Below are 13,689 nucleotides of genomic sequence, written 5' to 3'. Positions count from 1 at the left end.
GAGCCCTGAGTGTAGCTTAGCCAAGTATAGGAGCCCTCAGTGTAGCTTAGCCAGGTATAGGGGCCCTCAGTGTAGCTTAGCCAAGTATAGGGGCCCTCAGTGTAGCTTAGCCAGGTATAGGGGCCCTCAGTGTAGCTTAGCCAAGTATAGGGGCCCTCAGTGTAGCTTAGCCAAGTATAGGGGCCTTCAGTGTAGCTTAGCCAGATATAGGAGCCCTCAGTGTAGCTTAGCCAGGTATAGGGGCCCTCAGTGTAGCTTAGCCAAGTATAGGGGCCCTCAGTGTAGCTTAGCCAGGTATATGGGCCCTCAGTGTAGCTTAGCCAGGTATATGGGCCCTCAGTGTAGCTTAGCCAGGTATAGGAGCCCTCAGTGTAGCTTAGCCAGGTATAGGGGCCCTCAGTGTAGCTTAGCCAAGTATAGGGGCCCTCAGTGTAGCTTAGCCAGGTATATGGGCCCTCAGTATAGCTTAGCCAGGTATAGGGGCCCTCAGTGTAGCTTAGCCAGGTATAGGGGCCCTCAGTGTAGCTTAGCCAGGTATAGGGGCCTATATTTGGCAGCAGATGCACACAGTATCCCCCCCCCCCCCACACACACACACACAGTGTGACATGAAAGCCCCCCTCCCCACCCCAGTATATTTGGCAGCAGATGCACACAGCATCTCCCCCCCCCCCCCCCCCACACACACACAGATACACAGGTACCCACATTTATAAACTTAACCCCACTAGCACTTAACCCCACTAACCCCCCCCCCCCCCCAACGATCGTTCTCCCCCCCACACAGCACATGGCTTCTAATATTAAAACACTAAATCCCCTTCCCCCTGCACATACCACTACCCCGCAGTAAGAATCCACTCGACCTCAACAGCGACCGACCCGACCCACCACGTAATGTGCCCACCTCAAAGCCTCTCCGGCGCGTCTCACAAGACAAGATGGCGGTCAGGTGTCGGCCTCGGCGCGTGATTGTAAGACCATCAGAGAGGAGGGAGAGGAGAAGCTCGCAATTGGCTCCTCTCCCCTTCAGCCACACCTCTGTGCTGTCAGCCGCGCCTCTCCCCTCAGTGTGCTGGGAAGCATTTTCTGACAGCCACGGCCACTTTCTGACAGCCGCGGCTGATTAGTTACAATGCGCGGCTGGTGTATCAAACAACACAAAAGGCCGCGATATTTGTCAAGACGCGGCCAAGAGGCCGCGATCTACCAAATAGGCGGTCGCGATCTACCGATAGATCGCGATCGACCTATTGAGCACCCCCGTTCTACAGCATGCGGGAAATCTTAGTGAATTTGAAAAAAAGTGTAATATATACCAAATGCGGTATTTTACCGACCTAAATAATTTTACCAAACTGCCCGTAGTAAATTGAGGCCATGATTCTGAGTGTACAGCTTAGCTGTGTCCAGGGTGGATTTAGGTGAATGCAGCCCAAAGCAAGGCTTCCTCTCTATTAGCTAACACAGGATTTCTGTGAAGGGGAGTCAAAGAGAGCGCTTTAATTTCAGCGCAGGTAGATTTGGGCACAGCCGACGCCACCATAGGCTGTAATAGGAATTACGGCTATAGCAGCGCACAGGGAGTAACTCCGGCGCCGGCAGAAGACGGAGCTGAACTTACTTTTAAAGCACAATAATTCGACTTCCAGCAATTGCTGGAATCCGAATTATATCATTCCCCACCATCCATTTCAGCCGTGAGGGGGAATAGTATTTAGCACGGCCGGGAACTTGTGCAGCAGCAGGATCAGCCATATAGCGGCTGTATCCTGCGCCCAAGTTTACCGGCACCGATTTTATATGTATCCAGTCAAAGGCCCTGGACAACTATGATGCCCTATGTATCTGCCCTTGTTGCCTTGTACATGGCCTGGCCCAACCTGTATCACTTCTCCACCTCCAACTTGCTGATTGGACAGTGGATAAACATGATGTCCCCATCTCTCCTTTAAGTGACCTAAATGACTCCACCTCCAGTGCCTGAAACATGTTAGGACAACAGTACTGTGAAATAAGCTGAAACCTCCCATTCTCCCCCTAATCTCTGCTGCACAGGCTGTTAGAAAATGACAGGTTTTAGATTGCCAGTGTAGCTATAGGAAACATATATGATTTTTATTGCGTTTCTCCGGGGATCCCCCTTTAACATTTAATGCATGTGAGACTTTCTGAATCCTGCTGGTGGTATAATTACAGCCTATAGCTCCTCACTAGCTGCTTGTCCAGCCACACTGTGGGATTATTACTGTGTAATTGCCACAATCCGCCACACACTAATCCTGTTGTGCGTCTCCCACAGTGATAGAGTTACAGCGTCCTGCCAGCAGAGCGAAAGATCTGCAGAGTGAAGCGACAGCTCCTCTGCCAAGGCTTTCATCTGCTGTCTGAGGGGCTGACGGCGAGGGGGGCTCTGCGGCTGAGCGATGGACAGAAGTACCCGAGGGGCGGCTGTGGATGGAGGGATGTCATGTGTGAGGATGAGGCTCTATGAGGGCCGCTACCCGCGCTGTATAATAAGATACACTGAAAGAACGGGGAGCAGGATGATGGGATAAGCAGAGAAGTCTGCCTATGTCAGGGGACCTGCGGCCTGCCAGAATTCACATTCACTTTCTCAACCTTTCAGTCTGGGTTTTTTTTTAATCTTAAAGTGTTGTTTAAGTGTCATGGACTGCATGTATAGGATGGCCATACTTGCATTGGCATAGCAATAGGGATGTAGGGGTTGCAATCTCAGTAGGGCCCCTAAAACAGAGGGGCCTGCCAGGATCCCACCGTCAACTGCTGTATTAGCCCTTTGTTGCTACTGTAGTGGTATTGATCCCTTCTATATGTGCTTTGAATAGTGTTAATCATTAAAAAACGGTCCCCCTTCCCTACTTAAAGCACAGCTGACATGCTAGGGATGTGGAGGTTGCCATACATGTTTACTTTTAAACAATACCAGTTGCCTGGCATCCTTCTGATCTTTCATGCAGAGGTAGTGTCTGAATCACACACCTGAAACATGCATGTGGCTCAGCCTTACTAGCCCCCCAACCCTCCAGACAATGCTTAAAGAGGAACTTCAGCCTAAACAAACATACTGTCATTAAGTTACATTAGTTTGTTAATTAAAATAGATGGGTAATATAATCTCTTACCCACCCTGTTTTAAAAGAACAGGCAAATGTTTGATTTCATGAGGGCAGCCATCTTTTTTTTAGTTGAAAGGAGGTGACGGAGCATGAGACACAGTTCCAACTGTCCTGTGTCCTGATCACCCCTCCCAGTTGCTAGGCAACGTGAATAACAACATAGGAAATCCCATCATGCTTTGCACAGCATCAGGGAAAAAAAGCCCAGGCAGTTTTCTTTGATGGGGCGGAGCTTAGCTTTTGTAAAGATAAACATAAGGCTTATGTAAGAAAAACAAAGTTCTCATGCTGTAAAACTGTCAAAGAAACACCAAGCCTTTCCAGTGCTGCTGAGCAGATTTTTAGTCCGGAGGTTCACCTTAACGCTAACCACCTCATCCCATCACACTCTGATGCCTGACCACACCAGCCAATGCCTAACTGCGATCTGTCCCCCCAACCATCCCCCACTCTGACCGACCCCCTCCAGCGGATTCCTAACCCTGAAAGGGCCCAATAAAATCACCCTATTTGTAGCCACAGTTTTTTTGCCCACTATTTTATCAGGCAGGCCAAATTTCCAGTTATAGCTATTGCAGCTATTCATATTGGCAGGTATGGCGGCACCCAATATGATGCCACACTATGGATCGCTATCAAAATAAGTGCAATAAAAACTGTGGGAGAACCTGCGCATAAACAGAGAAAAGAGGCACAAATCCAGCATTCTGATTGGTCGTCCTGGGAAATTGCTCTGCTCCTGTATTGCACCATGTAATATGTTCCTCTTCCTCCCCGACTGGTTCTGACAAATGTTCTCTTGTGTTCCCTGGATATCACTGATCATTTATATCATCTGTGTGTGGCAGAAGCGTTTCCGTGACAAGAGACCATCTGACTACGGGCTGTTGGCCCCAGAGACCCCCATAGACCGGCCCGCATCATCTGCCTCCCACCCAGAGGACATCAAGCGACTCCGAGATCTCCTGCAGCAACGAGACAATGAAATCAGTATCCTTGTATCATACCGAACACAACCATTTATTCCAGAAGTCTCACATTGTAGTCTGAAAAACAGAAGTTACAGAAGGTGTTTGCAATTATCAGATTGGAGTGAGTACATGATGTCTCCCACGATGCATCACTGCTGAACATGCAAAACACCCCTCTGTTGTCCCTGAAAGCTAACCACACCTCCAGATCCGCTGGATTGCAATGATGTGTTAGCTTGTTAATTGTACAGAGCCACAATAATCCAACATGCATGCTGACTGTTTCCGATGGGTTGATCCTCTTCAGTGTATGGTCTGGATTAATGTGGCTCTATGGGGTAGGACTTGAAGCACCCAGAGTTACAGACTACCCAGCAAGCTTATGGAGAACCAGAACTCCGAGGAGTGTGTAAGGGGCTACAACTGACCAAAAATACCTCTTACTAAAATGTTACGCAAAACAAAAGTTTGCTAGAGCCGTATTAATTCATGCCATGCACTACTACCATCTGCTTAGAATTGTGTAGGACAGCATGACAGGTCCACTTTAGTACATCTCAATGGAGGTTAAGCTCCCCCCTCTTTGTGTAGAGGCATTTCTTCCTATAGACATTCCTCAGATATATTGGTCAGCATGCTGAAGAAGGAGAAGAAGCGGGCACAGGATGCCATGTACGAAGTGAGCCAATCAGTAGCCCGGCCTCGTTCACATGGTAACAGCACACTAACGGAGAGCCCGGCACGGGGGAGTTACCCATCCTCCACATCCACTGCCTCCCCTCAGGTGACAGACAGTCTGGCTATGGCCTCCAGGCCCGCCTCCTTCCACAGGACAACAGGTTTGTGATCGGTACTTACACAGTTTTATATATGGTATGTTTTACTGCATATTTTTCTTGAGGTCATGACACTTAATGAACCTGAAGCTTAATTTGGAAGGAAGTTTAGCTACTTACCTTAGTGGAAGGAAGCCACAGAATATTCCATAGGCTTCCCCCATCATTTTGACCCCCTCCGATCCAGTGCTGGGTTCCTTAAGTGACACCCATGCTAACCTAGAAATAAAAAAACACATAAGTAGATAAATACTAGTTCTACTTACATAACAGATGTATTGCACTGTCCACATTACAATTCTTGTGACATTTTATAAAGGAAAAGCAGAGAATCCTATTCTAGACAGTTTCCATCTTTGTTACCTGTGAATGAAGCTAATCCTGACATAATTTCCTCCCTCGCTCTTTTTTCTCCTCTTGCTAATTGTGTATTCCTTACCTGCTCTCTTCCCAGAGTCTTCAGACACTCCCCCTGAGGTCTATACTAGGAAGTGCACTGTCTTATGTTGTTAGAAGCAGGGGGAAATAAAGGAAAGTGGCGGAATATATTATAGATAAGACTCCCCAGCACGCAACTGTTTTGCCAGCCGATGGCAATGGCAATTAAAGGGCCACTGCTCTTATGGTATGTGATAACTCCAAATCATAGCAGCAGAAAAAGTTTTGAAAGCAGGATTAGCATTTTTATCACTTAACACACTCAGAGCAGTTGCTGTTGAAATTTGATCTTTATGGTGACAATCCTGCTTTAAAGCAAATCCGACAAGGGCTTTTTGGATTTACCCTCATGGTTGTGTTATCGCCCATGTACAAGTGCAGTTGTACAGTGCATGTTCGAATACGGTCTGAGCCTACGCATTAGCACAAAGCTCACATGAAGATTTTTCCTCCAAGTAGCATCCAAGCAAATAAAAAAAAAAAAAGATCCACCTACCTGGGGCTTCCTCCAGGCTGTGGCAGCCGTCCTGTGCCCTCGCCGCAGCTCCGGAGGCTCCTGGTCTTCTCCGCTGCAGAACCTGACCTCGCCAGGTCGGCCTCTTTTATGCTCCACGACGCGGGTCACGTGCAGTACCGTCCTGATGTACTGTCCTGATGACGTCGGCCGGACCACGTGACCCGCGCCGTGGAGCATAAAAGAGGCCGACCCGGAACCCGACCTAGCGATGTCGGGTTCTGCAGCGGAGAAGACCGGGAGCCTCCGGAGCTGTGGCGAGGGCACAGGACGGCTGCCACGGGCTGGAGGAAGCCCCAGGTAAGTGGATCTTTTTTTTATTTTTTTTATTTACTTGGATGCTTCCTTTAAGCAGCTTTGTGCTAGTGCGCAGGCACGGACCAGCCTGGTGCATGTACAAGCCAGAACAGGGTCCCGGCTGGCAGTGAGGATGTGGAGGACGATCTGGGAAGCTTCTGGAGTTCCTAATGGCTTCCCTCTACTTAGGCAAGTATTTATTTTTTTATTTTTTTTTACTTTTAATTCCTCACGGTTTGCTTTGAGAGTCTATTCACATACATAGGGATGAAAAATTCAACTTTGTGGAGCAGTTTGAAGTGGGTGGAAGGTCCATAACTTTATTTTTACTTCTCACAATCTAATCCTACCATAGTCATAGTCTAATGTCCTACCACATTATTATTATTATGTAGTTCTATAGCACTGACATCTTCTGCAGCACTTTCCAGAGTACATAATCAGGTCACTGACTTGCCCTAGAGGCGCTCACAATCTAATCCTACCATAGTAATAGCCTAATGTCCTATAATATTCTTATTATGCATTTATATAGCACTGGCATCTTCTGCAGCACAGAATACATAGTCATGTCATTGATAGTCCTCAGAGATGTTTGGAAAGTGAGAGGAAACACAGAGTGCCCAGAGGAAACCCATGTTAACACGTAGGGAAAATACAAACTCCATGCATATAGTGTCCAGTGCTGAAAGGCAAGAGTACTGGCCACTTATATTTCGTGCCAATATTCAAAATGACTGAACAGTTAACAGAAGTGTTTAGTTACTGGAAACATTTTCAATATTTCCAAATAAATATGACTTTAACCACTTCCCAACTGAGGGGTTTTACCCCCTGACCACCAGAGCAATTTTCACCTTTCAGCGCTCCTTCCATTCATTCGTCTATAATTTTATCATTACTTATCGCAAAGAAATGAACTATATCTTGTTTTTTTCGCCACCAATTAGGCTTTCTTTAGGTGGGACATTATGCCAAGAATAATTTTATTCTAAATGTGTTTTAATGGGAAAATAGGAAAAAATGTGGGAAAAAATGTATTATTTTTCAGTTTTCGGCCTTTATAGTTTTTAAATAATGCATGCTACTGTAATTAAAACCCATTAAATGTATATGCCTATTTATCCCGGTTATAAAACCGTTTAAATTATGTCCCTATCACAATGTTTGCCGCCAATATTTTAATTGGAAATAAAGGTGCATTTTTTTCAGTTTTGCGTCCATCCCTAATTACAAGCCCATAGTTTATAAAGTAACAGTGTTATACCCTCTTGACATAAATATTTAAAAAGTTCAGTCCCTAAGGTAACTATTTATGTATTTTTTTTAAATTGTAAATTTTTTATTTTTTTTTAATTACAAAAAAATAAATAAATTGGGGAGTGTGGGAGGTAAGGAGGTAATTTTTTGTGTAAAACTAGTTTATTTGTGTGTAAAAAATGGTTAGGGTGTAGTTTTACTATTTGGCCACAAGATGGCAACAGTAACTTTTTGTTTCATGCGACCTGCAAGCGTCCTTCCGGACGCTTGCAGGAAGTAGAAAGAGGCTGGGACTTTGTGATTGCTCACAATGATCGCGCTGCTCAGCCGAGCGGCAGCGGATCATTGAGGGGCTTAGATCAACGAACGGGAATGGATTTTCCCGTTCGTTGACCTCTGAGCGAGCGGGCGGCGGCGTGTTTACTAGCGGCGGGCGGCGTGTTTACGAGCGGGAGCGCGGGCAGCGGCGGGAGTGCGCAAAGTACGGATTTCTCCGTCCCTGGGGGTTAAAGGATGGAAAAAGGGATGGAGAAATCCGTACGGACGGGGGTAAAGTGGTTAAATGTGTTCTTTAAACAAACGAGTCCAAAACATTAAGCTTGTTAATTTTTTATTAAGGAAAATGAGAGAAAGTTGCATATTTTTGTGTGGCAGAAGTATGTAAAGCTTTGCGTTTGTTGCCTCCTTGGGCAGCATTGGCATCTGCTGATAGTTCTGGTAACCGTTGATCAGACTGGTAGAAATTCAGCCCATACCTCCCTACAGAGCAGCTTCAACTCCTGGATGTTGGTGGTTTTCAGGGATTATCTGTTCCCTTTTTATGCCTAGTACACACCATACCATGTTCTGTAAGATTTTCTGTTATGCTGGGAATACACATTACGTTATTTGCGAAGAATCGTTCCGATAGATGCCTTCGCTGATAAAATTCCGACATGTCCGATGTTCTGCTCAATTCTTTTCCGCTCGATTTCTTATAGACGTGAATGGAAAAATAAAAATACTACCATACTACCATTATGATCAATTCTATAGATATGCTATGGTATATAAGCATGCTTTTCAAAAAGTACCAATCCTTAATCATGCTACTTTTTCTATTGAATTGATCATAATGGTAGTATGGTTTATGCTAGGACAGCTTTACCATGTAGTGTGGTTCATGGTCTAGAGGTGGAGAGAGAGAGAGAGAGAGAGAGAGAGATTTTAAAAATTTTCTGACGGAATTCCGTGTATCTCGGAATTCCGCGGAACGGCTCAGGAATTCCCTCGGAATGAAACGGTAGCGGAATTTCGGTAGTGGCGGTATGCGAAATTACCACGGAATCGGAAATTGGCTATTCCGACCATGCTTAGATTAAAGTTGGGACTCAGCTGTTGAAGACATTAGTTTCTCTTTTTTCTTATTATCATTTGAGTTCTTGTCTTGTTGCTTGACCCATTTCCTCTTGAGATTCGGTTCAGTTTTTCACTCTGACATTTCCTTGCAGAATTGGCTGTAATTGTTCAAAATGCATAGTTCCATCCATGATGGCTATAGCTGCCCCAAAGCTAAGCAGGCCCAAAGCATGATAATGCCACCACCATATTTCACAGTTCTCATGTTGTAATGCAGTGTTTTCCTCTTGCCAAAGATAACTCTATCCATACAAGCCCAAATGGTCTATTTTCCCCCATCCATTCTCAGAACATTCTTCCAGTAACCTTCACGTAACAATAAACAGAAAGACCTAAATGACCCGAAAATTATATTAACTCGAATGGCACAAATCAAGTGAATACCACAGTGCACCCTTCCAGTTGTCTAGAGTGGATCTAATTGTCCTGGAAAATTGCATTAATTAAAGGACACCTAAGGTGGGACAGATATGGAGGCTGCCATATTATTTCATTTTAAACAATACCAGTTGCCTGGCAGTCCTGCCATTCCTCCTCCTCTAAAGGTGCGTACACATGCACGACATCAGCTAACGACGGTTCCGTCGGCACCTCCCGTTGGGCAGGTTTTCAGCAGACCGTAGTGCGTGTGTATGCACTGTCGGCGGACTGATAAGGCTGTTCCTGAACGATCCGCCGGGCCATAGCCATTGAACAAGCATGCAGATCAGATGCTGTGACTGAATTAACCTCATGCTTGTTTGAGGCGTGTTATTCAGTCACTACTGACACCAAAGGGATCAGCAGGACTGCTAGGAATCTGGTACTGTTTTAAGGCGCGTACACCAGCACTACTATAAGAAACGACGGGTCCGTTAGACCCTCCCGCTGGGCAGGTGTTCCAGCGATAGTACAGCGTGTGTACAGTCTGTCGGCAGAGTGATAAGGCTGTTTCTGAACGATCCACTCAGCGGATCGTTCAGAAACCGTGTAATCACTCTGCCGACGGAATGTACACACGCTGTACTATCGCTGGAACGCCTGCCCAGCGGGAGGGTCTGACGGACCCGTCGTTTCTTATAGTAGTGAATGTGTATGCATCTTAACACTATCCTTTCTCGCATTGTAAACACCTTCCTCATGCCTAACCCATAGGGCCCCGTTTCCACTAGAGCGAATCTGCATGCGTTTCCTGCATGCAGATTTGCATAGACAATACAAGTGGATGGGCCTGTTTCCACTTGTCAGGATTTCTGGGCATTTTTCTGTGCAGAAAAAATCTGCACGGCAGAGCCCTCAGAAAGCGGTGTGCGATTCGCATACAATGTATTTAATAGGAAATTCGCAAGCGTTTTCGTATGCAAATTTTACTGCAAAGTCGCTTGCTTTTTCGCATAAAATCAATGTAAAAGCACATAGGCACTGACATGGTTAAATTAGCATACTCATTAACCCATTCAGGTTCCGTGGTTTTCACGAGAGAAATGTTCACCTCCCATTCATTAGCCTATAACTTTATCACTACTTATCACAATGAACTGATCTATATCTTGTTTTTTCCGCCACCAATTAGGCTTTCTTTGGGGGGTACATTTTGCTAAGAGCCACTTTACTGTAAACGCATTTTAACAGGAAGAATAAGAAAAAAATGGAAAAATTCATTATTTCTCAGTTTTAAGCCATTATAGTTTTAAAATAATACATGCCTTCATGATTAAAACTCACGTATTGTATATGCCCATATGTCCCGGTTATTACACCGTTAAAATTATGTCCCGATCACAATGTATGGCGACAATATTTTATTTGGAAATAAAGGTGCATTTTTTCCATTTTGCATCTATCACTATTAACAAGTTTAACATAAAAAAAATATAGAAATATTTCATCTTTACATTGATATTTAAAAGTTTAGACCCTTAGGTAAATATTTACATGTTTTTTTTTTTTTATTATTGTAATGGTTTTTTTTTTTTTATAGTAAACATTTTATTTGGGTAGTTTTGGGAGGGTGGGGGGTAAACAATAGATTTATAATGTAAATGTGTGTTGATTTTATTTTTATTTTCAGTTGTAGTATTACTTTTTGGCCACAAGATGGCGGCCATGAGTTTGTTTACATAACATCACTCTAAGCGTAACAGACGCTTAGAGTGGCGCATCGGGAAGGGAACGGCCAGAAAAGGCTCAGCTTCCGAGAAAAGCTGTCGCTTTTTCAGCGGGGGAGAGGAATCAGTGATCGGGCACCATAGCCCGATACATTGATTCCCTGGCTACCGAATCCGTGGCCGGGAGTGCGCGTGCACGCGCGCGATCGGCTGCGGGGGCGCGCGGTAGCGCACATGGTTCCTGGACGTAGTTTCTACCTCCAGGAACCAAAATAGGTTAACATATGCGAAAATGCACTCTAATTCACTGTAAATTTTGCGTTAAAATTCGCACCCGCGTGCAAATTCGGTTTTGCGTTTTCCACAACTAATTCGCACCGCATAAGTGGAAATGGGCCCTAACCTTCCTACCTGTCCCGTGTAAACTTTCCCCTCAGGCCTATCTCTAACTTCCCTCACAATGCAAACTCCTTCCTGACAAGTAAACCTAACCTCTCTCCTTCCTGAGGCCATCTCCATGGGGCCCATCCATAACCTACCTACCAATATAATCTGCTTCCTGAAGCCTTTCTCTAATCAAATCTCTATGTGAACACTTTGTTCATGGCTAACACTAACCTCCCTCTCAATGTAGACAACTTCCCAACACCCAAGCCTAACATCCCTTCCAATGTAAACCCCTTCCTGGCATCTAACAGAGGAACTGTAGTGAAAATAACTTAACAAAAAAAAATTGCTTATTTTTTCAATATTCATATACAGATTCTGTAGTCAGTGATTGCCCATTGTAAAATCTTTCCTCCCTGATTTACATTCTGAAATTTATCACTGGTGGTGACATCTTTAGTTATGCCAGTTTTCAGTATGGAATGTTGGTTACTGAGAGTTCTATGCACAGAGGGAGATACTGCTTGCTTGGCAGTTGGAAAAAGCCATTATTTCCCACAGTGCAACGAGGTTCACAGACGGTAAACTGTCAGAACCATGGTCATGACAGCACACTGTGGGAGGGGTTTCACCACAATATCAGCCACACAGGACCACCTGATGATATTTTTGAGAAAAGGTAAAGATTTCTTGTGCGAAAGGAAGTATGAGCTACTGATTGGAAAGAAGTTCAACCCTTGGTCTTTAACTTCCTTCTCAGTGTAAACTACTTCATTAGGGCAGAGACACACTGCAGAGCGCTTTGCGGTCCGTTTTAGTTGTTAAAAATATGCTCCCATTGACTTGCATCAAAATCATGACAAAATTGCAGCCATTGCGATCACGTTTGTCACGATTTTACCACAATTTTAATGCAAGTCAATAGGAGCATGTTTTTTTAAAAATGAAAATGGATCGAAAAGCGCTCTGCAGTATGTCTCTCTGCTCTTAGGCCTTATTCTTAGCTCCCTCCTGATGTCAACTCCATCCTGATGCCTAATGCTTTTAACCCCAACAACTATGTTTAACCTTTAGCTACCTTAAACTTTATGCAGGCGCGGGCCGAGGCAGAGGCGAGAGAGGCTCCAGCCTCAGGGCGCAGTGTAGGAGGGGTGTGTGACAATCCAGCCCCGCGATCCCGTCGAGATCTGCTCCCGTTAGCGTACGCAGGAAGTACGGGCGCAGACGGACAACGAGACCGGTTGCTGGATCGTCAGAGGGAAGAAGGAAAAGGGCGACAGAGCGTGCCAATCCCGTCTAATCTGCTCCCGTTAGCATACGCAGGAAGTACGGTGAACAGACTGACAATAAAGATTGGTCGCGCAGCTGCCGACAATATGTAATGGGACAAACATCCACCAATCCCGTATTACTAGGCCACTGTTGCCATGCAAGTCTCATGCACTAGAGACTGCTGGAGGCAAATTCACTGTGTGCGTAGTAAACGGTTAAGATTGGTTGGAGGTGCCCATACATGTACAATTCTGATTGTATATACAATCGGTAAACTAAAAATATCGATTTCGCGCTGGAAATCGGGTAAATAAAGTAAACTGCCACCACTCTCTCAAGTTCAGGGAGGAAAGAGACTCCCGCTATCATAATACGGTAGCCAGCCCAATCACGTTCAACACGCTCAAGTCACCGTTCGGGGAATAGTCACTTCCGACGGCTTAAAGACTGTGAGCAATGTGACGTTAAAGAAAGGTTACTGGGTCCCTATATGATGCAATCTCGAATTGTATTTATAATCGAGAAACGAAAGTTATCGATTTCGCACAGGAAATCTGGTACTAGCTAATCCTAGAAGGAAGAAACGGTTATTTACAACCTAGCTAGCAAATCAACAATCATAAGCAAATCATAAAACAATGCGGTAGTATGACTGACTCTTCAGAGGGCAGATTCGTTATAGCAGCAATCAGATGACCAGAACAGGCACAAGACTGAACGATAAAATCGTTAGTTTATTTCTAAACTACATACACACAGCTTATTTTAGAACAGATTGATTGACAGAGAGAAGGCAAGAAAAGGAACAGGATGTCTGATTATATACAGTTCAAATACCGTTATTGGTAGTCCATGCGGCAATCGCAAGTCTTTGGCGAAAGTCCCAAAATGGCGGTTGCCATGCGGCCAACAGGCCTTTGTTAGAAAATTCAAAGATGGAGGTTGGCCCGTGTCCCTGCGGGCTGCCAGGATGTTACTAGGCATCAGATTGAAGGTAAAGGACTCTGGACTTTTGGATCATGTCAGTTTTGTTCCTCACTGTAGGTGGGAGGAGTTATGACACATACAAGTCCAGCCTTGCAATTTGAA

At 45.0% G+C, this 13,689-nt stretch overlaps 1 protein-coding gene across 1 annotated transcript in view; it reads left to right on the top strand.

The window, feature by feature from the left end:
- The window catches only part of KIF6 (kinesin family member 6), a 287,414-nt gene that overhangs the window by 116,723 nt on the left and 157,002 nt on the right, over positions 1-13,689 (top strand). The window contains exons 12-13 of the mRNA XM_068232714.1: positions 3,989-4,130; positions 4,732-4,950. Of these exons, the coding sequence (XP_068088815.1) occupies positions 3,989-4,130; positions 4,732-4,950 (361 nt within the window). The remainder of the gene's footprint in view (positions 1-3,988; positions 4,131-4,731; positions 4,951-13,689) is intronic.

The sequence above is a fragment of the Hyperolius riggenbachi genome, chromosome 4 (assembly GCF_040937935.1).
Source record: "Hyperolius riggenbachi isolate aHypRig1 chromosome 4, aHypRig1.pri, whole genome shotgun sequence".
Lineage (NCBI taxonomy): Eukaryota > Metazoa > Chordata > Amphibia > Anura > Hyperoliidae > Hyperolius > Hyperolius riggenbachi.
The sequence above is the reverse complement of the archived record's forward strand: the minus strand, read 5'-3'. Positions and strand labels throughout refer to the sequence as shown.